This window comes from Sciurus carolinensis, chromosome 16, assembly GCF_902686445.1.
Source record: "Sciurus carolinensis chromosome 16, mSciCar1.2, whole genome shotgun sequence".
Lineage (NCBI taxonomy): Eukaryota > Metazoa > Chordata > Mammalia > Rodentia > Sciuridae > Sciurus > Sciurus carolinensis.
The window spans coordinates 5,885,420-5,910,128 of NC_062228.1; the positions used below are offsets into that span (position 1 = coordinate 5,885,420).

A 24,709-nucleotide genomic window follows, 5' to 3' on the forward strand; every position below is an offset into this window, starting at 1 on the left:
GACAGCTCCCGAGACTGAAGTGCCAAGGTGCTACGTGAGAGGTCTGAGGAGCGGGGAGTGTCGGGGCAAGGTGGGCCTCACCCTGCACGCCCGGGCGTGGCGTGGGGAGGCCGCTCCTGCTGCTGAGGTCCCAGGGCCTGCACTCCATCAGGCTGCTGTTCAAAGCCCAGCCCTGACGGTGCAGCCGTGTGCCCACGAGAGCCTGGTGTGACTCTTGGCCTCAGTTTCCACATCTGTAACATGGGAAAGCAGGAGGACCAGGCCCTTCCTGGAGCGGAGAGAACCTGGGGGCTGAGTCGGCGTTCAGTTGGGGCAGGTGCTCAGCACAGCAGCCAGAGGCCGTCCCAGGCACGATAACCACCTGCTACTTGGTGCCGAGGGCTGGGGGCAATTCAGGGATCAGTCTGGGCTGGATTAAACTCAGGAAGGCTCTGCAGCCCTGCGTGGGGTGATGGTACCCGCTGAGGGTCCTGCCCTGAGCCCCGAGCTCTCCCCTTCCCAGGGGCCCCCAGCTCAGCCTTCAGTCGGGCTGTACAGCAGGGGCACCAGCTCGAGGCCCTCGCTCCCTCTGCCCTGGCTCCCTGGGAATACTGGCACAGTGGGCCCTTCTCCCTGTGAGGGCAAGTTCTGCTTCCGAGGGCATGCCCAGGTGGTCACATTCTGCTCTGGCCGGGGACCCTGGCAGCAGCTGTTCCTTGATGTGGGTCCCGAGAGAGCCCCAGGCTAATCCCTGATGCCTGTCAATCACTCAGTGGTGGAGAGAGCCCGGACCCTGGACTCACTGTGGAGAGCTGTGCTAGAAGCCACCCTTCATGGTCAGTTCCTCGCCTCCTGGGACTCTCAGGCCCTGTCCAGGAGAGGAAGACTTTGCAAAGCTGTCACAAGGTTCAAGGGAGCAGATGCACATGCAGAGCTGGTCCCGGGATGCTCCATTGAGTGGGGGATACTCCTCCTGAGGACAGGCTGCCCAGCTCCACTCCTAGAGGACATGCTGGCAGGGCTGAAGGGGCTGCAGGAGGCACTGGCTGCTGCCAGGATCCCCTCTACCTGCCTCACAAACAAGAACCATGAGCTGCACAGTCAAGTAGCAAGTGAGGGGCTGTTCCCCATTTCACAGCTAAGAAAACTGACCAGCTCCACAGCGAACACACACGCAATGCTGCCTTTCCCCCACCTCCAGCATTCTTTCCTGCCTCCCCTACTGTACAGAGGAGGGACGAGGTGTGGACAGAGCGACCAGAGGCTGTGGCCGCCCCAGGGGGTTGGGAAAGCCTGCTCAGGGAGGAGGCAGCCGTGGCCAGGGCAGCTGGCCAGAGAGGATGCAAACATGGGCTGAGACTTTCCCAGAGCCAAGCACATTCCTCTGGCCTGGCCAGCCTGGGACAGGGAAGCTGGCCAGCCTCTTGTCACACACTCAGTCTATTCCTCGGGCTCAGCTCTGGCACTGGGCCCTTGGGGTTGTTCTTAGTGACCCAGCTTCCCCAGGGATAAAACTGTCTTGGGTCCAAGACTTCTGAGCAGCGGCCTTGGAACCCATCAGGAGGCGGAAGGGCTGGAGGCTCTAGAAATCCCTGCTGTCCTGAGCAGGTGTCCCCCTGGTTTCTGGGGCTCTATGATCAGTCCAGAGCGTCTCCTCACAGCCTGGCACACAGGGCCTGTCCCTGGGCACTCAGGCCCACCCCCATGGCTGTGCACGCCTCGGCCTCTCATCTCAAAACCCTGGACACAGGAATAGTCCATTCCTCTCATAGCTTTGTGAACACACTTGAGGCCTTGACACAACCCAGCTGTCCCCATATGCAAGGACCCAGCCTCCACGCACCAGGGAAGGAGCAAGGTGGCACGTCTCAGAGCCAGAAGGAGGCCTCATTAACCCAACATCGTTGTTTTGCTTCCACACCCCTGGGAATCGGCCTCCGGGGCCCAACCGCCCAAACCGATCAGAGCCAGCTTCCCCAGGAGCCAAAGACCTGGGCTCTGCTCCAGCAGCTTCCCGAGGTCTGCAGGACTGCCACGCCACCCAAGCAACCCATTCCTCACCCCACCCGCCAGGGGCTGGAAGGTGCTTGCTGGCCCTTGTCCAGGGCTCCAGGCCTCCTTGGACTTCCCGACCAACATGGCTGGGAGCAGGGAGAGCAGAGTGCCCAGGGAGGTGGCGGGTGAGAGAGGAGCTGGCGGGGACCTCGTGCGCTCTGCGCTCAGACCTCATCTGCGAAGGCTGACCACAGAAGCTGGTCGGGGAGAGGAGATGGCGCACGGGCCCGGAACCAGCAGAGGAACTCCTCCAGCAAGGGGCGGGGATGGCGGCGGGCACCCGAGGCCACGCCAGGCCTTTCAGACAATGTGCTATTGGGGAACAGGACGAGCCACAGGCAGCACAGGCCGCGCGGTCACAGCCCACCCCACCTGGGAGCAGACCTACAGCAGCACTCCTCAACCTCCGTTACTGTCCCCGCCCCGTCCTGGGGACTGAACCTCAGGCACTCCACACTGAGCTGCACCCCGCCCTTGGTGTCTCTTACTTTGGTGCCTTCTAGACAGGTCTCCCCTTTGCTTTCCTCCTTTACCAAACAAGGCTTTCATGAACAGGCTGGGCTTCAGAGGGCCACCGGGCACTTTAGAAAAACAAGTACTTTTAAGCCCCAAAGACCCAGTTCTGGCCACGAGGGGGCTGGGCCCCTGTGGGGAATGCCGAGCGGGTCGGCACAACTTGGCCACAGCTAAACCCAGGGACACAGTGTCCCGGAGGCTGCGCTCTTCAGGAGAAGGAAGCTTTCTGCACATGCTGCACTCGCGCAGGGGCTAAGACGACAGAGGCGACGCTTAGAAATGAAGACTCAAGCTGACGAGGTGGAACTTCTAGCGGTCCCTAACTTTAATAGTCTAATGATTTTCCCCCCTGTTTAAATAGAGGAAGGGAAAAGAAAAAAAGGAAAGGAAAGTTTTGAAATGGCTGGTTGAATTGTAAATATGAAAGAGAGAGTGGCTGTCTCAGGAGCAGCAGAGGGTCCTGTCCCCAGTCGGCTGAAGAGTCTGCATCTCAGTCAGACACGGTTTGATCAAGGAGGAAGCAAGATGGACTGACAGATTTGGACTAAATCTTCAGATCTAGTTGCTATGCAAATATGACCAAGTCATTCAACCTCTCTAAGCCTCGGTCCTGTCATGGGCTGAGTAACACTGAACCAGAATGTACCCAGCCAGGCCTGCCACGTGGTAGGTATTTACTAATTCCATCTCAATTAAACGAACATTTGCTATAGTCTTTCCAGACCAGTCAAGCAAGTTACACAGCAGGACTCCAATCCAGGGCTTCCGGCTCATCTTGCTAGCCAGCAATACCTCCAAAACAACGTATGCTTCTTTCCCATTTTAAAAAGAAGGCAAGCAAGCCCCCTTAACTCTCATCAGAACTAAGTGGCTACGAGTCAAAGGAGTTGAATCAAGTTGCCAACACTGAGAAACACTGCCACCTGGTGGCCACATACCTAAATTATTGGGGGGCAACTGTCAAAGGGGAAAAACTGCCAGTGTCTTACAGATGCTTAAAACACAAGCCCGCGCCGTCAGCCACCACCTGGAAAAGGGGCCAGCACACCACCAGGCACCTGCCTGCTCTCGGACGCCTCTGGTTTAGCTCTCCTAGTTGCTGTGCCCTCATTTTTCTTTTAATTGATTAAATTGAATAACCATCGATAAATACCAAATACCACCACACCTGAGCACAGACTGTCTTCCCAAGAACTGCTGGACGCCCGTGACCCCAGTTCCAGACGAGCTTAACCAACCACCTGAACGCCATGTGAAATTCTTGACAAATCAGTGTTTGAAGCCTGAACTTCTAAATCACCTTTACTCTCCCCAAATTCCATTTTCCGTGCCCACCTCGGTCACCCCTTGCAGCCAGTAGTGTTCCCAGTGTGTGCGGTGCTGCCTTCTGGGCAGGCCTGCAGCTGCCGCCGACAGCAAGGCCGGCCAGGGCGAGGCGCAGGCAGAGCCACCCTGCCACAGACGCCTCTGTGCACCTCCACCCCGTCCCATCCTGGGCAAGAGGACACTCAAGGCTGCCACTTACAAGGACTCACATGTGAGACACCTGGCGGGCAGATGAGCTGGACTAAGGAGCCACCGTCACTGGCAGCAAAATGGACTCTTCCTTCAGGAAAAGCTCTGGGGGGCCATGCACCATGGCGATGGCATGTGACTGGCCACTGCCGCCCCGTTACTGCTCCTCCCTCTCGACCTCTGTGGCATCTAACTCCCCAGCGGCCCAGGGGTCCTAGGTCACGCTGGCCCTGGGCACAGAGTGCAGCACCAGGGATGCCGCCCCTGTGTGCGCTCGCTTCATCAGCACTGCTGGTTCCGGAAGCAGGCGTGGGCCATCACGCCCCTCAGTTGCCCGGGGATCCCCCCACTACATCCAGTACCTCATGGGTCCGAACCTGCGAGCCTGCCTCTGCCCTCACTGCCTCGGACTCCAGCCTCCATTTACCTGTGTGCACAATGCGGACAACAATAATCATCGACGTCACGAGGTCCTGGTGAGGGCAAGGTGGACACTGTGAGACGGCACAGCCCCGGCACACAGAAGTGTGGTACGTACAGTCCCCCCAAGAGCCCCCAGCTCACTGCGATGACAGCTCTCGGCACGCTTGCCCCTCCAGGGGGCCTGCCACACTTGTCCTCAACCACAGCAGGAGCCAGAGAGGCACAGGTGCTCCCTGGGCAAGCTGCACACCTCACCTGAATGTGACACCACTGCCTGAGTCCCAGAGCAGAACCTGGACCTCAGGGGGCCCGAGGACCCTGCTTGGCAAAGGTGGTCCCAGTCTTAAAAAGTGACCAGCAAAGTCAATTTCCCTTTATTTGTCAGAAGACTCCAAACCGTCCTCTGCAGAGTTACAACCAGGCAGTTAGGCCATAGGCCTGAGAAGGGACAGGCGGGGGAAGCCTCAGGAACAGGGCTGGTTTCTCTCCACAACGTTGTGCAGCCTCCAGAAGTCACCGTCCACAGAGCTTCTGGAGCCCTGGGGCCAGCCTCCCTGGCCCTCAGACTGGCCTGACTCCAACAGCAAGCAGTTCTAAGACCCTTTGGCAGCAGGGACACTTGTGCAAGGCCCTGGGCTAACAGCACCAGGCAGGAACACGGCCTCGGCATTGCAGGGGACAGGATCCACACCCCAAGGCACGAAGGGCAGGGGTTTCTGTACAGTGGGCGAGGCTCCTCTGCTCAACCGCCTAGAGGCGAGAGTGCTCTGCCACCACGCCTCTGGGTAACAGGCAGGCTTTAAGCCATCACGTCACAGGCTGAGACAGGTGGCCACGGTGAAGGAGCGGCCTAGGCAAGACTTACCTTCCACTGCAGAGAATGGAACCACTGGTCTCGCAGGTAGCTGTTGGCAGCCTGCAAGAGAACAAGAGAAAGTCCAGTCACCAGCCGGCGGGACGCAGGCCACCTCCTAGCCAGCAAGTGAGCCCTGAGGGGGAACCACATGTGCAAAAGCACCACAGAAGCGCGCCGGCCGGGGGCTTCTCTGGAAAGAAGACATGGCTCTGGTGTGTGCGACTTTGCTGGGTACAAGGAGCTCCACCCCACTGGACTCACTTGGAATCATGGCAAGGGCGGAGAGGGGGCAGGAGCTGCCGGGGCCTTGCTCCCACCAGGTCACCAGGCACCCTGCCTCTTATCCATCCTCCCCAGTTCCCCGCTCCACAGAGGAGACCAGGACTCTGAGGCCTTGTGCTACGTGCATTCAGACTCAGCTGGGCCGGCATCAAGGCCTGTGTGCTTCACCAGGACCCTGGTCATAGCGGCAGGTCAGGAGGTGAGGACCAGGCACTGAGCCCATGCAGCCCGACTCAAGCTGGAAACCACAGCGCTGCGGCACTCAGCTCTCCACCGGCCCCCGGGCAGTGCCCATCCCCACCTCTGCTCCAAGGGACCCTAACTGTGAAGGTCGAGGGACTGATGAAGGTTGGAGCCCCCCTCCAAGCACAAACATCCACCTTCTGCTTCCAACATATCTGCTCTCCTGTAGGTGGCGGTCCCCACCCCAACTGTCTTGGTTCAGTGCCTGTGCAGCATCAGGCCCCTGTGGCGGAGCTCAGAGACTCCTTTCAAACCCTGGACAGTCACACCAGCCACCCGAGGCAGGCTGAGCTTGAGTGCTGAGCAAGCTAGGTCAGCTTCCATGTCCACTGGACACCTGCGATGGCTGAGCCTCCCACAGACCCGGGCTCAGGTCCTCACCTCTGCCACAGCCTATGGCATAGAGCGCCCCAAGAATGCTGCCTGAGGACACGGCTGTGACGCCTCCTCGGACTGCCCAGGCCTGGGAGAAGTAGCCCCCGCAAGGCTGTGGCTGGGCTCCCCGCTGCCAGCACTGACCCAGCTTTCTGGTCTCATGACAACTCTTGTTCATTAGGATGACAGCATACATCCCCAGCTTGGGGACAGCAATGCTAGGACCCAGACAATGAGGTGGCCCTGGGAAAGAGTTCCCTCGGCACGCCCGGTCGCACACGTGCCGTTAGGTAGGGCTGTGCCCACAGCCGTCAGCACTGGGCTCTCCAGGGCAAGGCAGCCAGGGCTTTCTGTCACCACCTCAGCTGAGTGCAGAAGAGTGCAGGGTCACTTCTCACGGCAGGTGCACGCCAGGGGCCACTCTGCATGGTCCTGGTCTGTGGCATTTCCACGCTGCTGATCACACCCAGGTGGCCAGAGGGCTGCAGCAAGCAGAATGAAGTCCCAAAGACGTGCTCACCCTAATCCCCTGGGATTATGTCGTCTTAACATGACAAAGGAAATTTGCAGATGTGACTGACCGAAGGCTCTTGAGATGGGAGACTATCCTAGATTATCCACCTGGCCCAGGGGAGTCACCAGGGAGGAGGGAAGGTCAGAGTCAGAGAGCTGTAGAGTCAGAGGGGTGCGGTCAAGAGCCCAGGCATGTGGTGGCCCCCAGCAGCTAGAAGAGGCAAGGAAGCACTCGGGGAGCCTCCTGCAGGAGCCGGCACCGCCCGCCCTTGAGGTTAGCCCGGGGACTTGTGTTAAAACTTCTGCCCTCCAGAGATATCCACAAGTGTGCTAGCACCCCCCCCCCCCCCACACACACACACTGTGCGGGCAGTTTCAGGATACATTACGAATTACAGGCTAAGGACCTAGATCTAACCTAACCTTTTCTCTGACGCCATTTTCCTGAGGTGGAATCTGAGGTCCAGGCTTCCTGTATCTGTCCTCAGTTCTGCTTCCAGTCACCTTCCTTACGTGGCCAAGCAGCCTGCGCTGTGATGCTGGGCGGCCTGAGTCTGCTCCCCTCCCACGGCCATGGTGAGCAGCAACATTCCAGGTGGTCCGTGCTCCACACATGCTGGACATGCGGCAGGAGTGAGCAAGAGTCCCAGGCTGCTTTCAGCACATGACGAGGGGCTGCTCGCCACGGCAGCATAAGCTGGCTTCCCTGCCCTGACGCCTGCCTCACACGGCCGGAAGCCCACCGCCACCTCCCTGCCCAGGAACACTGCCCTCACCCCTCCCACTTAACGCTCAGGTCCCCCTGCAATGCCTGTCTTCATGGCACCTCCCCCACACCCAGCCAGCACATCGTGCCATCTTACAGTCACTGTCTAGTGCCCCATCCCTAGGCTGGGGGCTCTCGGGGGTCAGGAGCCACGTCTGATTTATGCACCACTGTGTCCAAGAAAGCCAGGGAAATGTCTGAAAGGCTGGCTGACGTGCTAACGAATGAATGACTGGAAGGACGTACGGATGGATGTGTAAGACAGGACAGACGGACAGATGAACAGGCAGACGCATGGTGCATGGACGAGACAGGGGGACAGGCAGACCGTAGATGCATGGGTGCGTGGGGCATCAATGTACCCACTCTGTTCAATGAAGAAAATGTCACGTGTATTAGAACTTCAAAAGACCTCCCCAGTCCTGACATCCTCTTCCCCAACCTGTACTTGATGAAGTCTCTAGAAATAACACAGTGGTATTTTCCTGACCTACTCTGTTCCAATAGTACCAAGTACTTCACACAGAACCTACGAGCCTCTCCAACAGCCAAGGAGACAAACGTTATGGGTCCAGTTCAAAGGTACAGAAAATGAGGCCCAAGGAGGTCTTCCTGCTGCTAGGGTCACACAGCTAGCTACACAGCCATGGCCAGTGCACAGCAAATCTGGGCTGGAGCTCAGAGTGCCTGACCCCAGGCTGCTGCCCTGTGCTCATCCCTGGACCTGGTGAGCAACGTGCCCAGCTCCTCTGTGCCGCAGAGCCTGAGCTGGGACTCTGAAAGCATCATTTCCCCTTGCAACCAACCTCTGATGAAGGGAGGAAGGACCTGCCACCCTGTTCCGGGCACTAAGAGGCCCCACCTAAACAACAGGGTGGGCTGGGACTTCCTTCCAGAAGAGGGGGCAGCAGCAGATGGAGCCAGAGGTTGCAACGAGGGTGGCCGGAAGCTTCTTCTCCCGTGGACTTGTCTGGTTTTGAAGGACAGTTGCTGGCCCAGGGCAGCATCTCTAAGAGGCTTCTAGCACAGGGAAAGCTGCCCAGCTGAGCGTCAGCCCAGGGTGAGGTTTCAGCAAAGTTCCCATGCTCCTCTGCTGGCAGCTGGGCCAGGACAACCCAGGCCCCAGGAACGCTGAGACTGGGGGTCACTCAGAGGAGGAGCCACTGGAACATAGGCAGGAGCCCCTGGCCTGCCCAGAGCTACTCAAAGTGCCCTCTGACGGTTCCTAGTGATAAATCTTTCCAATCCAAAGGGCCCGATTCCAGGCAAATTCTGCCTAATTTCCTCTTCAAAAGTTGCCAAGTTCTCACTCATTGTTGCATTGTCTACAGAGGTGAGAAAAACAGCCCAGGGAGCACCGGGGTACTGTTCCCAAGTCCCCTTCCCTGGCCAACTCTTGGGGAAAAACAGCCTGTGCATGCAGACCGGAAAGGGCTTTCTCTCCGGTTTCCAGTAAGAAAGGAACCCACCCTGTCCCCTGCCCTGCTGCCAGTGTTTGGGGTAAACAGTTGCCTGGCTCCTGTGGGCTTTCCGGAACAATGACGAGCACAGCCAGGTCTCTGAGACACCCAGTGGGTGGTGATGTGCTCAGGGAGGAGGGTCTCCTCATTCTCGTGTCACCAGGAATCTTGCTGAGGCTGCACCAGGCTCTCCAATCCTCACCGATGTGTTCAAACCCAGCTGCAAGGCACAGCTCCCTGAAGACATGTTGCCTTGTCACTCCTCAACTCCAGACCCCCAACCCTGGGCCAGCAGGGAGCTTGAGCCAGCAGGGACACTTCCACCACACATCCCTGTGCTCAGGTAGCTGGCCTCCCACAATGCTGCGCAGGCAGAAGGGCACTGGGGAGCAGATAAACAGGTGTGTTCTGCACCCGGGGGTCTAATGACGTGGCATTAGGGAGCCTGTGCTGGAATCACAAAGCACCCAGAATTGCAGCAAAGGGACGGTTTGGAAGGCTGGGGGCCCCTGTCTGACAATGCGACCTGCAGGCCAACCTCAGCATCTGGGGCTGGAGAGGAGGGGCCTGTGCCTGGCCCCCCCACACCCCCCATCCATCAGGTCGGCTCCCACAGGCTGGTGTGGGGCACCCGTTCAAATGTGGGAGCTTTGAAAGGAGATGCCAGGGAGGCGGGAGGAGAGAGGGGAGAGAGATGCAGAGCACCCAGGAGGGAGGCGCCAGGGAACAAGACACTGCAGGAGCAGCAGAGTGAGAGATGGCGAGCAGGAAAGGAGGAGGAGAGAACGGGATAGGGAGGGACAGGGAGCGGGAGGGAGGAGGGGTGCTAGGGGCCAGGGAAACGTCAGGCACAAATGCAGAGAACCTGAAAGAGGGCCACCAACCTGGAGCACCTCCCCAGGGTGGCGGTGACTCAGGCTTAGGGAAGCACTACAGCTCGGGAGGCCATTACAATGGGAGGGGCCTGGCCGAACGCAAGGCTTCAGGCCAGCAGCACCCACAGAACTTTCTGGGACGGCAGAAATGCTTCTCGTGCCTCTTCTGAGATAGCGGAAATGTTCCACCCGGGGTGGAACCCAGGGTGCTCTATCAACCCCAGCCCTTTTCATTTTTTATTTTGAGAGGGTCTTGCTAAGTTGCTGAAGCTGGCTTGGAACTTGTGATTCTCTTGCCTCTGCCTCCGGAGCAGCTGGGATCACAGGCATGGGCCATGGTGCCCAGCCAGAAATGCTCCACATCTGCACTGGCTAACATAGTGACCGCTGGCTACCTGTAACTACTTGGCATGCAAAATGTAGCTGATGAACCGAACGTGCATTTCTAAGTGAATGGAATAAACTAATCCAAACACAAATGACCCAGGGAAGCCCTGGCTGGGGTGCCAGGCAGCAGCTAGGGGCATTCTGGCTTCTCTGCCACCTGCAGCACTTCGAATGTGCTGTGACCCATCAGCCCACCTGGAACAGACACGATCTGTCCCCAGGGACCTGAGGTCGCTCCCAGTGACGCCCTGGCTCTGGGTCCTGACACAGCCAACCGTACACGAGTCAAGGCAAAGAAAAGATCCTGCCGTCTGCCACAACAGCAAGTAGACCCCATTGGCAGTGGAGAAGGCCCCACTCAGCACCTCCGGGAACCACCCTGGAGGGAAAGAGGCCACCCGAGCGACCCCACAACCATGGAGCTCCCCGGCTGGAGCCCACTCCAGGAGGACTCGGATCCATTTTTGGAACGAGGCAGCCACACGGCAGCCATGAATCACAGGGAGGCAGCAGGGAGGAGGGCGAGGACAGAAGCCAGGTAGAAGCCGCCCGGGGCCACCTCCCTGGCCTGATGGAAATGGCAGCAAGGGAGACCGAAGGGTGGGGGAGGCACCCACCTGGGTTCCCCTGGGGACGGAAGAAGGGCACAGCTGCTCCCCGCCTCGCTCCGTCCCGCTCCAGATCCGGGAGCTGCGTTCCCTCCTGTCCCCCCTCCTCTCCTCCTCCAGTCTCTGGCTGTGCCGTCCGTCCGCTGGAGCCCGGCAGCAGTGAGGGATGCTGGAGCAGCCGGAGGCGGCTGCTGCCCGTCCACTCGGCGGCTCTGCGGGGGGAGCTGAGGCGGAGCACTCCCACTGCAGCGAGTCATCACGGCGGCCGCAGCCACAGCCGGGTTAAAGGGACACTCCGGCACTAGCCAGACGCGGATCCCTCCCAGCCTCACTGCTCCTCTGTCCCCAGGGTGATGACGCTCTGGACTTCCTCAGGGGTAGGGCCAGCCCTTCCAGTCTCAGAAGCAAGAGACCCTCCTGCGGTGGAGAAGGGATTCCAGGCCTCCCTCCATCTCTGTCACTCACACATCCAGCCCCTCTGCCCTGTAACCACACTCACCTCCCTCCTGTCCCTTCTATCCCTGAAGCGCTTTCGATGGCTCCCTACTGCTTTCAGAATGTAGCCTGAGGCTTCTCCTTTAGCTAACAAGGGCAGCAAGATCCCAATGCCCCCTCCTCTAGGGGTGGCAAGTACCTGCCCCCCAGGTTCATGCTTAGCCCCTCTGTCCTCTCCGCCCAGAGGTGTGGCCCCCACCCACCATGCTGGCACACTCCTATTCATCCCTCTACACCCAGCTTCAGGCAGCATCCCTGGGGAGGTTGTTCTGGCACCTCTAGACCGAATGAGTCACTGTCCTCTGGGCTCCCAGTCCCCTGGGACTTGCCTCCACTTGGGTCCTTACTTCAGTAATCATCTGTTTATGTCTCTGCCTCCCACGAGGCTAAGTGAGCTCTGCAAGGGGGGCCTTCATCCACACAGGAGAGCTGCCTCAAAACCGTGAAGGTGGCAGAGGACCCAGGTGGGGTGTCCTTAGGTGTCTCTCCCTCTCGGGTATGACTACCCACCACGTCTCCTGCCCCAAAGGGGCTGGCTGCACTGCCCACCCCCTGCAAGGATCCTGCTGTAGCCATCAAACTGGCAAGAAGGAGTGAAAGAGGAGGCAGAGGGGCAGTGGGAGCAGGGACTCTGGGAGGGGTTGGGCTCATCTCCACAATGGAGACAGAGAGGAACTGAGGACAGAAGGGAGGTCTGCTGGCCAGAGGGCCCTAAGGAGAAGACAGACTGAGGCATGGCGGGGTTTGGTCCTCCAAGAGCCAACAGTGAAGACCAGGACTTTTCTACAAGTGTCCAGCTGTTCCACTCGGCCACTGCACTTGGCATTCTTCAGAGGCAAACAGGGTGACTCTTGGCCCTGATGCTGCGACCCAATCTAGTGGCCACATCTGAAGAAGGCTTTAGGGAGCCACTCTTAGGGCCAAGAGAAAGTGTCCCCAGGGAGTCTGGGTGAGAAAGGAAACGTTCCTTAGGAGAGGCCAGGGTTGCTCCCCTTCCCTAGCAGGAGGGTGACCCACCTCTGGCTGAGCGTCTGACTGGGTTCCTGGGAACTGGTGGCTCTCTGGCCTGACTGTAGCACCCAAGCATGCTGGATGGCCACTGGCTTTGCTGCCCCTTCTTTCAAGTGTACCCACGTGGTCCTGGGGAGCTATCAATCAGAATACATGCTGCCTGTGGCCAAGGGTGGGCAGGGCAGTGTGCTCCCAAGGGGCAAAGGGATCACAGCAGGGCCAATGAGCACCTTCTCTGAAATTTTACACAAATGCTAGGAAGAAAGGGAGCTCTCGGTTTTGTAAGGATTACAAGAACGTGGCTTTGGACCACCAGAAGCTCACCCTTCCTACCAAGAGTGAGATTCTGCCTTGAGATAAAACCCAGAAGCCGAGCAGAGACAGACAGGATGCTGAACATTAATGGCATCATCTGACCCTTGGGTCCAGTCATGCCTGAAGTCCTCTCTTGGACTTCCCGGTTAGTTTAATGGTTATAGCCCAGCGTTCTCTTTTTGCCTTACTAGTCTGAATAATGCCTGTGTCATTTCTAACTGAAAGTCTGGATTAGAACATACAGAATGCACATCTTTTTCCTGAGAAGGGAAACCACACTTCTATCAGTCTCAAAGATTAATCAACATGAAGTACAAACCCCCAGGTCCAAGTAAAGCAAAAGGCAGCACCTGCTGTCATGAGCTTTTCACAGCCTGCACAGCTGCCCATGGCCTCAGTTTCCTCACCGGCAAAGCAGAAACTGTAAAACTCATTTCTCAGGTTTGGGGAACTAAGGAGCAACGTGAAGCTCCCAGACTGTAGCAGGCATACACCAGGAGCTCAATCTATGCACGTCCCTCCCCGTTTCCTCCAGCGAGCCCTAGTGTGTACCTAAACCCCCTTCCCTCCAGGTCACCGGCTGCCTCCCTCCAGGGGAATGAGGTGGTGCCAGGCTGGGCTCATGTGTTTACCCTACCTGCAGCAGCACGGTCCCCCCGGGGACTGTGAGCTGTAAACAGTACTTCGGGGCATTCTCCCAGGACAGCAGCTGAACGTCCTCGATGGCGCTGTAGGAGACTGAGTTTTCCATGTACCCAGTTGGCTGCAGCAGGAAGACAAAAAGAGAAGATACGTGGGTTACAAGGAGGCCTGGCCCCGGCCTGGAGAGGCTCCCGATAACTCCCACTCGGGACAGCACCGGGGGCTGGCGCAAAGATCCTCTGCTCCTGGCTGGGGTGCCTGCAGAGGGGAGGGTCACAGACAAAATCCACCCTGCGTTCAGAGGAGGGCAAGGGCTGAGGACGGCTCCCCGGCAGGCATGAGCCCCCCAGGGCCTGGTTGGAACCCAGCATCTCTCACCACCACCAGGTCACGTTCACCCCTCCCAACAGCAGCAACAGCCTCCCTCAGTGCATTCTGCACTCAGGTCCCAAGATGGCAGCCATGTCCCCACGCCCCTGCTTGACACTGCCCAAGGGCTCCCCGCAGCCTGGTGTGGAGTCCGTACCCTGCCCCACCCTGGTCTGCTGACGGCCTCCAGCTCAACCTGCACCTCGTCCCCAAGGCCCTGGCCTGCTCTGGTGTCTCCTCCTCTCTCCTCTCTCCCTTGCAACTCTGGAGGAGCCTGCACCCTCCAGACACCCCGCCATCGTCCCCTGCTGTGTACCCTCTCCCTGGCGCTCCCCACGCCCTGCTCGGTGTGCGGCCGGCTTGCAGCCTGCATCTGGCTGGGCTCAGGGCTGTCCCGGCCCTGCTCTTCCCCAGTGCCTGGCCCGGGGTGAGGTCCACGGTGCGCTGAGACAGAAAGGGAAGGGCTGTTGGGCACGAGGCTGGGAGGGGAAGCAGGTCCGCAGAACCTTCCGCCCTCTGCAGAGGCTGCCGTCAGAGAGACTGGGCCCCAGTGCCAGGGTACACACTGGCCACCAGGCTCTGGCAGTGTCCCTGCCACTCTGGCCCTGGGATGCCAGGAGAGTCAGAGGCCAGTACACGGGATAAGAATCCCCAGTTAAAGCCTCCAGGCTCTCGCGTGGGCCGCATGCACCTCACCCGACCCTCACAGGACCTCAGGAGCAGGACCCAGAGCCGTCCCAGCACATGAAAGCAGAAGCTGAGGCACAGGTGGCCTTGTGACTTGCGGAGGGCCACCCGACTAGGAGTGAGTGGCACAGCCAGGGCTGAACTCAGCCCTGACTCCACAGCCCACGCCGCCCGCGTGCACTTCTGCAAGGGGCAGTGCGATTTTGAGCCAGGCCCTCCGAGCCACTCCACCATGGAGACGGCCCGCTGGCTTCCCTTCTCCATCTGCCTGCCTGTTGAGGTGGTGGTGCCAGGAGAGGCGGTGGCGGCGGCTCACGCTGCCTCGCGCCCCCAGTGTGACCGCTCAGCAGGCTCGGGAAGGCAGAGCGATGTCCAGTGGAGTCTTTCCCTCCATTCCTCCCTCGCTCGTTTACTGATCCATAGGTATTTACTGAGTTCTGTCACATCCTAGGGGCCATGCTGGATGCGGAGGGTCAGCCGGGAGTAAGACAGGAGCCCAGCGGGGCAAAGAGATAACAAACAAAATACCAAATAAATAAACAATTGAGGAGTGGCAGGCGCAGCACAAAGAATCCAAATAAGGGGTGGCCGAGAGCCAAGCTCAGCAGCGAAGACAGAGTACCTCAGAGCAGTGGCCAGTACAAAGGCCCAGGGGTGGGAAGAGCTGGGGAGATCCATGGGGGAGGCAGGCCACGCCCAGAGTCCAGCGGTGGGTGGGGTGGGTGCTACATCCAGGGACGCAGTGCCTCAGGCAGGGAGGAACCAGGCTACTTGGACCCTGTGGGAGCAGGAGAGGCGGCAAGTTCACCTGTCCCCCCAGCCCTCAGCAAGGCACCACCAGGAGGGCTGCTGGGTCCTGACCAAGAAGCCTCTTAGCAGCACATCCTCAGTCCACGCAGGGGTACTGTCCCACTGCCCCAGCACGCTGCTCTCCTGCACACAGGCCCCGTCCTGGGCCACTCGCCTTCCTGAGCCTGCCTGGAGCAGTCCCGGTGTATCCCTGCTGCAGTAAGCACCCGGGAGCAGGCGGGCCCGGCTCCGTCCCACTTGCCCAGGCGGGCTGACACTCAGCAGAGGAAGGAGCACCTTGCTGAGGTAAGCAAGGCTCCAGTGCCGGTCTCCTGGGCTCACAACACAGCACACCTGGAAGACGCCTCCTCTGCCGTTGTTTCTAAAGGTCAAATGAATGCCCTTCCTCAGGAAGCAGCGGCAGCCCATGGCCACCCCTCAGAGGTCTGGTCGGCCCCCAAGCCCTCAATGCACACAGAGACGGGAGCAGGGGGCCCAAGCTGTGCCACAAGTGCATCTGGAAGGTCACTGGGTCACCAGACACCCACGTGAAGCCCAAATCCCCACATCAGACTCGGCATGACCAGGGGCCAAGGGAACACGCAGCCTCAGTTCTTTCAGGTCACCCTTGGATTTCTATTCACACCGCCTCTGGGAGGTCCTGAGAGGCAGTGCGGCCCGACCCCAGCTCCTGGAGGTGAACCGGGCTACCACAGCTCATGCCACTGGCTGGGAGCAAGTGGCCTGGCCACTGCAGTCCACTTCTTTCTCATGACCCTGCCTGGGCTGTCAGAAAGCAGCCAGGATCAAGATTGTAAGCAAGGATTTCTGGGGAAAGGCCGGGTATAAATAAATACACACTGTTTTAAAAAAGCAGATTTATTGCCTTCCCACTGTTTGTAGCAGCATTTGGCCAAAAGCAGAGTTTTTAGAACAAATGAACCTATGTTTGAGCCACCAACTGTGTGTCCTAAGCAAGTTAGTGCACCTCTCTGAGCCTGGTTCCTCCAATAGTAAGGTAGGAACTGACTCAACAGACACAATTATGGGAGCACTGAAGGAGATCTAATAGGTCAAGGACCTAGACTGCATCTGGAACACCGTGAAAAGCTCAATAAGATGAACTATCATGAAAAAGACCGAACTTTATCTCTGGGGTTGTCCTCCCAAAACCCAAGTCTGACTATGAGAAAAACATCAGGCAAACCTCAACTCAGGGATGCTCCTCAAAACACCTGTGCTGGCCTCACCGAAAACAAGGAAAGCCTCAGCAGCTGCCCTGCCCAGAGGTTCAGGAGGACATGGCTCCCGAAGGTCTGGTGAGACCTGGGACAGAAAAAGGACATTAGGTGCAAAGGAAGGGAAGCGACACAGTGGAGGTGGCGGGTGCCCCCGCTGGCCCCCGCATACTCCCACCAGCAACAGAGACTGCTCCTCCTCACCCTCTGCTTCCGTCTAAACTGTCCTCCGAAGAAATGCTCCCCAAGAGATGCTCACTGCGGCCGCGGCTTCACCACCGTCTGGGGCAGGCGACAGCACAGGCCAGGGCAAAGGCCCCTGGACGCGGCTGTTCTCTAGCCTCAGGTGGCCATGGTGCCTGCCACTATCCTGACACCTTCGCACTGTGGGGACAACCGAGGGTCACTGTCCAGGCCTGGGGACCCGAGCATGCTGACGGGGCCACGGCACATGAGGGGCACAGGAGGTTCCTGCCGGGTGGGAGCCAGAGCTGCGGGGAAGCTGCAAACCAGCCCCAGGCGCAGCGAGGAGACGTGTCACAGAGAGGTGCCACCCTGGGGCCTGCGAAGCTGTGGGTCGGGCTCAGGTCAGCGGCGGCCACAGTGGGGGTGGGCAGGGCAGGCCGAGCTCGCCAGGGAGGGACCTCCCGCGCTGTGGTGCTGCCCTAGGGCCTGCCCAGCGCCCGGGTCTGCACACGGAGAGTGAGCGTCACCATTCGTACAAGACAACTCGACCTGACTGAACAGGGCAGGGGTGGACTCCCAGGGCACAGGCCAAGTGGTGGCCAAGAGCACTCTCCTGGAGGCCACCTGAGGGCCGCCTTCCTGCCGGCGTTCACAGAGCCCCAGCGAGAGGCACAGCGGCTATGACGCCTCCCCTCGACGTCAGGTCACAGACGTCACACACCCGCAGCAGCGGCCTCCAGGACCCTCGTCCGGTGCCTCGTCCCCTCCCTGCTTCGCCCTCCCTGGACAGCGCCGCTCCGCTTCACGCTGCTCTGGACAACCCCACGGCGAACATCCTTGCAGAGCGTGTTTTTCTACCCTATATTTAGGATTATTTCCTTAGGCCAGATTCCCAGAAATGGAATTACAGGGACAAAGGGTAAGAGCGTGTTTCACGCTGCTGCCAAACTGCCCTCATTAGGGAGACGTTTAGAGCCCCGGGAGCCCTGGCAAGCACTGAGGGCCTGCGTCCCTGCCCACCAGCTCTGCCGGGTGCTGCAGAGGCACCTTCTCGCAAGGTGGATTTGGGGCAAATGCTCAGTAGCCCTGCACCCAAACTGGGCTGTCCCATGTGGGTGCTGGAGACAGATGCCCACCAGCCAGCGTCCTGGCTCTTGGGGAAACTGCCTTCCCCCAGGAGCTGAGCCAGGTCAGTAAGCTGGGCCTCTGACCCTCTGTTCTAGGGACTGAAATGGACTAATTTAGGGGTCTTGGGTTTGCTGGACCAAGAAAAGAACACCCCCTCAGCCTGTCTCTGGGGTGAGCAGGCCCATAAGTGGTCAACACCGAGATCCGAACTAGAGGGGGCACAGGTAAGAAGGACGTCACGAGGCCCCCGCGCACCCTCAGGCCTTCACAGCTGACATTCCCAACTGGGCACCTCCTGGGACTCCCCAGCCAGTTGGCATAGGCAGGAATGGGGTGGCTATCCCCCTCGGTCCTCCCCAGCCCGACGCTGGCACCAGGCCCCAACCTTCGACGCCTCCTGCCCTTCCTGAAGCAGCTCCCTCTCGCCCAAACCTGCCTGCCGGTTTCCATGGGGATCTCTCTAAATGCGAACATGAATCACGGCGTGTGCAGCCCTGACTCAGGCTCAGGCTCAGGCTCAGCAGCGTGAAGGCGGGGAGGGGCGGGGCTCCCACAGAAGGGGAGTCGGTCTGGAAAGCCCCCCACACGCTCCCCTGAGGCTGGGAGCAGGGGCCGGTAGGGAAGCGGGTTGAAAACTGCAGGTTGTTGGTCAGAGGGTATTTATGGCCCTGGAGCCTGCTGGGAGGGCCAAGGCAGGGCTGAGCCCTCTCCAGGGTAGCGTCGCCTGAGTCATCGTGCATGAGACCCACGCTGCTCCGTGGGTTCCCTGTGGCACCATCCCGCTGGCACAGGAAGCATTTGCTCAGGGCCCACCCACAAACCAGCCCATCTGACAGCTGTCACATCAGACAGCGGGGAGTCCCCAGTCCAGCCTGGAGGAGCCGAGGACGAAGGTGCCGCCGCATCCTGGTGCTGGCTGAGGCCCCACGAGGGCCTGGGGAGCCGGGTCTGCAGTCCTTTTGGCCCGAGCTGGCCGAGCCCCACCTAACAGCTGAACCACTCGCCCCTCGGAGGCCAGCAGGTGTGCGGCGCTTGGCACGTTCCCTGCACCATCACCCCACGGAGTTCTGGGGCGCTCGCTGTTGTCTCCTCAAAGGGACCCCTGCAGTGAACTGGTACTGCTGCTACCCTCCCACCCTCCGTCTCCTGAGCGAAGCATGAGCCAGGGGTCCCAGCTCCGGCTGCCCTTGATGGCCCGCCCGCCGTGGCTGCCCCGCGCTTCCCCCTTCCTCTGCAGATGGACGCTCGGGCTGCCTCTACCGTGTGCTGCTGTGAAGAGCCTGCCGCACCCTCTCCAACAGACCAGGGGACACTGAGCCGCACACGCCGCCCTGACAAGCCCCGCCACGAGACGCGCCAGGCAGTGACCCCAGGTCCAGCACCTCTGAGAGCCCCACGCGAGCCACCTCACTCTACTTCACAGCAAGGCTGGCATTTGTCCATGTGCTGTACGAGAAGGGACTGAGGACTGAGAGGTGGTGGCAGGTCACAGATATGCATTCAACCTCACGACTCCCAAGGCGGTGATCGGCCCAGTCCCTCTGACCAGAGGCAAGCTGCAGTCACCTGCCCGTGTGCACACACACCTGCAGGCACGCATGCAGAAAGGGACTGGGCCAGCATGGCCGGGTCTCACGCTACCGCCTGCCCGCTGCCACCCCGCCCGTGAGTCCCCACGACACCGCAAGCTCAACTTGGCCTAGAGGGCAGAAACCCCCAGATGCTCAACTGGAAAAAGCCTGTCAAAATGTTGATGTTCTCGTCAGTCCCCACAAAGGGAACCGGGCAGCTAATGGGGTGGCGGGGGACAATTGGTTGCTGGGTGGGCCATCTGGGCCCTAGTCCCAGAACACGTCTCCCCAGATGCCCTTCACAGGCCCCTCCCCTTGTTCCTGTGGACCGGAGGCACTGAGTGTCATCGCCCTCCCCTGGTGGCCCCAGGGCTGGGTTAGCACTGCTCCCGTCACTGTGGGCGCCCTGGACTGGACAGCTGCTTGTGGCCACACTCGATGGCCCAGGAGCTGACGGCATTGCATCTGTTCCGCATAGTTTCCCAGTGATCCTCCAGACGCCAGGCGGCCCCTTCCCACGCTGCCACTGTGCGTCCCCAGGCGCCCCTGAAAGGCTGCTGCTCTTCCGTGGTAACCTGTGGCGCCAGAGAACAGAGGCGCTAGAGCCGTGCGTACAGTGAGAGGAGGAGGCGTCGGGCGAGGGAGCCTCCGGCAGAGCACACCTCCCATCTTTTCCTTGGAGACCCAAGTTCTTCAGTGCTGCCAAGTGCGACTTCCTGTGGCGACAGGGTCGCTCTGGATCTACGCTGCCCACCACAGTGGTGCCCACGGGCTCCTGGGCACTCGAGGAGTGACGAGTGCACCTGAGGGACTGGCCTGTGAGCTTTTCTTGATGTCCATTCATTTAAATTCAAGTGGCCTCCCTGGTCAGCTCAGCTGCAAAGAACACTCCACATTTACCTGGTGGGGGTCAGTTTCTAAAATACCTTCACTAGCCAGCACATGTCCCCCTCACAACCGCCTGAGGCCATATTACTGCTCTCAGTGTTACCGCTACACAAACGAGAAACTCAAGTTCAGCATCAACAGGAAATAGTCATGTCTTGATCCTCCAGGATGCTCCCCAGACAGGGGCTGTCCCTTAGGACTGGAGTCATGTAGTCACTCACCAAGGGGAGGCCTCCTATGTGCAGCCCTAGGCCGGGGTAGAGCAGAGACAGAGACAAGTCCCAGTCCCACAGTCCTGTCACTGAGGAGAGACTGATGACCCGTGAAGGTGGTGGACACGTGGACAGAAATCCCGTCTTCAGGGCATGGCAATTTTCATTCATGCCACTGGGCACTTGAGAGCTGAGAGACCATCAAGGCTCTGGAAGGGTGGCCTCTGGAAGGGAGCCAGGATGGAGCGACAGACCCACCCCGCGATCCAGCTCCTCAGTGTTGCCTACCCTGCCCCCGTGCCAGGACCTTCACCAGCTCCCGACGTCTGCACAGTCTTTCCCACCTTCACCTGGATTCCAGATCGCACCACCAGATCCACCACCCCCGTGACAGACCAGAAATGGAGGGTCCAAGCAGGTGTACGGCTTGACCAGCCTCTCTCTTGGGAGAGAGCTGGAGACCAGGACTTTGTGGCCTGGGCTTTGTATGCACAGCCAAGCGAGTTAAAATCAGGGTGCCCACCAGAATGTGAGGCTACCACAGCCCTCCAGCAGACTGGCTCAAATAGAGAAGACGCACAAAGGCGAGGGCCGGCTCCGATACAGAGCGACGGGAATGCTCCGCCATCAGGGCGCGTTAGACTGCTCGGAATATTCAACAGCCACACCCCAGCAAGCCACTGGCGCATGGTCCAGGAGACCTGCATGCAAATGCTCCCAGGTCTGTGCGGCCCCAGACTGGAACACCCGGATGTCCATCAACAGGAGGGCAGCTGGTGGACGAGGCGTCCTCAGAGTGAGTGATGGAGCACTCTGCCCGACACAGGCAGCGCGCACCAAGCTCATGTCGAGCCAAAAGAGCCGCTGGAGGCAGAAGGGCCCGGCCACACACTTCCACGCACACGAAGTCAGCAATGGGCAGACCTAAGGCTATGCTGGGAGGTCAGTGTGTGGTTATGGGATGTCAGATACTCAGCCCTACACCTGGGAAACAAGAGAAGTCAGTGACCCACCCTCTGTTCACCCTGGGACCTTCGGGGCCGAGCGGTACTCTCAGTCTTGATTCTGGCTGGTGGCGGCTCAGGTGTTCGCTTTGTTAAAACACGTGTGTGCACTCTTCTGTGCATGTTGTGTTTCAATCGAGTTTTTTAACAAATCAACAGGTGAGCGGACACACAAAACATGGCCCACCCGCAGAACGAACGCAGTATCACTCAGCCTCCAGGAGGGCCAAGCAGACACGCTACGATGTAAAGGAACCTGAACACCAAAGGCCGCGGACTGTCTGACTGCATTTATGTGAAAGGTCTGGAACAGGCAACTCCAGAGACACCGACCAGACTGCCGGCTGCCAGGGCAGGGGGGTGGGGAGGTGATCGCTAATGGGTGTGGGTCCTTCGGGGGAGACAAATGTCCTCTAAATTAGGTGGTGGAGATGGCTGCACAACAGGAATGTAGAGACCACCAGGCACACGCCTTGAAATGGGGGCTCTTGCGGTGTGTGAATTACACTTCAACTAAGAAAAAGCAAGTGTGCCCCCCTGCGGCTGTGTGGAGAGAAGTGGGGCGACACATGTGCTGTGCTCAGAGAGCCCAGGAACAGGCAACCATGCAACACTGTCACCCCATCGCCCCAAGAAGGTGCCGTGCAGCCTGGCAGAGGGAACACGGGCCAGAGACACATGACCAACAGCAAGCAAGACACGTCAGCTCCCGAGGGCCTGGAGTCAGACCTGAAGGACACCACTGGCCACAGTGGTGCCCTCACAGGCAGGCCCGCTTCCTCCCCGTCTCGGCCAAGCCCCCCACAGCCCTCTCCTCCTTGGAGACCTGAGAAGGGTTAGCTGGAGGCCAAGGGATTGCTGGGAGGACCGGACAACAGGCTAGGCCTTCTCCCTGCTGCCCAGAGCTCAGGAGAGCGGCCTTGCTGCCGGGCTGTGAGGGCAGGGCCGCTCTGGGGCTCCGTGGAGACAGTCAAGAGGCACAGAGGGGACTCATTAATCATGAGGCCAGCTGTGGCAGAGGCCCCCTTTTATGGCCAAATGGCTCAAGGAGTTTAATAATAGAGCAAAGGACTGATATTTCCACATTTCAGACCCTTGCAACCGCAGTTATCTTTGCAGGCATGTGAAGAACAGAAATCTGGTCCCCAGGGTATGGCACTGAGCATCTTTGCCACCAGGCACCTTTGCCTTTGGAGCAGTTGACACAGAGGCTCAAAGATGATCCGAAGTCAGCACCTCCCCAGCCACTGAGTTCACAGGTATTCCTAAGGACCACCGCAGCCAGGCTGGACTGGTCCTACTCCAAATGCTGGAGTGAGCTGATCCGCTGCAGGCACCACCTGGCCAATCCGCCCAAGGACCCAGAGAGAGTCCCGCGAGGGCTCCCTCCTTCAGGGCCTCGAAGTAAGGGGCCCCGTCACGGCTGGTCAGTGGAAAGGCCACATAAAGGCCAGGACTGTCAGCTGGGAGGCCATATCCTTAGACACTGAACTACATCCCCCACTCTGCAGACACGGGCCTGGGAGCTCCGGGATGGGAGGGGCCTCGTTATGGGGGCGGGCACAAAGGGAAGAGCGAGCTTGGTGAGCGCCCTTAGGGAGACGCGCAGGGGGCTCGGCAAAGAGAGGAGGGCGGGACACTGCAGAATGCGGAGTCAGGCTTCTCAGAGGTGACCTTTGAGGGGATCTCACAGGGGACTGCTGGGCATTTCCAGTCAAAGGAAAGGGACACTGCAAGCCCCTGGCCTGGGAATGCGACGTTGTTAGGTGACACAAGGTACAAGGAGGCCCAGAAAGGGACCCGAGAAGGGACAGAGACCAGGGGACAGCCCTGTACTGCCCAACCTTCTTAAATTTTGGAACTGTCTTTTATTCTCTATTCCTTCCCTTTGGAAAGACACCCAATGTCTAAACAGTGAAGTGCATAAAGTATGGAAGTACACACACCCCGCGTGTGCAGTGGTGTCTTCTCACATGCACACCTTGTGCAGCTGCCACCCAGGGTGAGTCTGGAGCAGCCCCTTTGCCGCAGGAGGCCCCTGCACCCCTCTGGACCAACCTGCCCAGGGCCACTGGCAGCTCTAGCCTCTGCCTCTGGGTCAGCCTCGCATGTTCCTGAACTTCTCACAAGTGGAGTGACACAGCAGATTCCCGACAGCCGGTCCTGTGGGCGTCTCCGCACCCCACGCACCTGCAGCTCTTCTCTCGTACCACTGGCCAGTGTTCCCAGGCCACGTTGTGTGGTCTGTTTAAGGACACGACATGGTTGCTGTTTCCTGTGTGGGGTTGCTGTGGACATTCTTGTATGTACTTTAGGGGGAACAAAAGTGCTCTTTTGGGTAAAAACCCGGGAGCAGAATTCCTGGTAAAATGCCTGTCCCCCTGAGCCCAATGAACACACAGTCACTGGGAATCCTAGGGAGGTTCATTAAATGAGTGCCACGGCAGGGGCCGCCCCTGCACAGAGAGGATGAGATTGCTGAGCTCTGGGGACAGAACCAGGCTGGCAATGGAGGCTGCACCCTTCACGGAGGGGACTTCTGAGGCCTGCAGCAGAATTGACCCTGTTCTCAAAACCGGACTCAGAGCCCCAGAGGAAGTGGTGGTGAACATGAACCTCTTAGTGAACTTCAGACACATGCTCGTGTGGCAGAAGGGTTGTGGCTCCCTCCTCACCACAGCAAGGACAGCGAATGCCCAAGCGATGGGAGCTCAGAGCCCTGCACCGCGGATAATAGCTGCCTTTTAAATATTACATCTTTCCAACTTCAAAATCACAAGCCACTGCATGCAGGCCTCATCCATGTGGAGTTCCAGATGATCTGCCCGTGTACTGTCAGAACATGAGCACGGGCTGATGGTGAAACCCAGCTGGGAACTGGGCAAGGACAGTACAGAAACTGGGGAGCCCTGTGCTGGGTGCTCATGGCTCAGCGGCACCTTGACCTTAAGCACTCGCTCTGTACTGGTGCCAGTAACTCCTGAGAACAGGGGCTCTGCCCTTTAATCCACTACCTGAGCTCATGCTCAGTGACTGTGACACCACCAAGGACCTCCTGGGGCAGACATCTTCCCACCACTCTAGGAAGGTGACACTATTATGATTCCATTTCACAGCTAAGAAAACCGAGACCCAGTGAAGAGAACTAACTTTCTCTAAGCCATGTTGCTGGTTATTAATGAAGCCAGACTCTGAACCTGCTATGACTCTAAACCAGACACCAGTGAACATTTCTGTAAAGGGCCAGAGAGTAAATTCTTCAGGCTTTGGGTTCATGTGGTCTGTCTTAACTACCTGACAATGTTGCTGCATTATGGAAGC

At 59.1% G+C, this 24,709-nt stretch overlaps 1 protein-coding gene across 1 annotated transcript in view; it reads right to left on the bottom strand.

The window, feature by feature from the left end:
• The window catches only part of Cmip (c-Maf inducing protein), a 199,469-nt gene that overhangs the window by 64,461 nt on the left and 110,299 nt on the right, over positions 1-24,709 (bottom strand). The window contains exons 2-3 of the mRNA XM_047527816.1: positions 13,312-13,437; positions 5,354-5,404 (exon numbers count right to left, since the gene is read on the bottom strand). Coding sequence (XP_047383772.1) covers positions 5,354-5,404; positions 13,312-13,437 — 177 coding nt within the window. The remainder of the gene's footprint in view (positions 1-5,353; positions 5,405-13,311; positions 13,438-24,709) is intronic.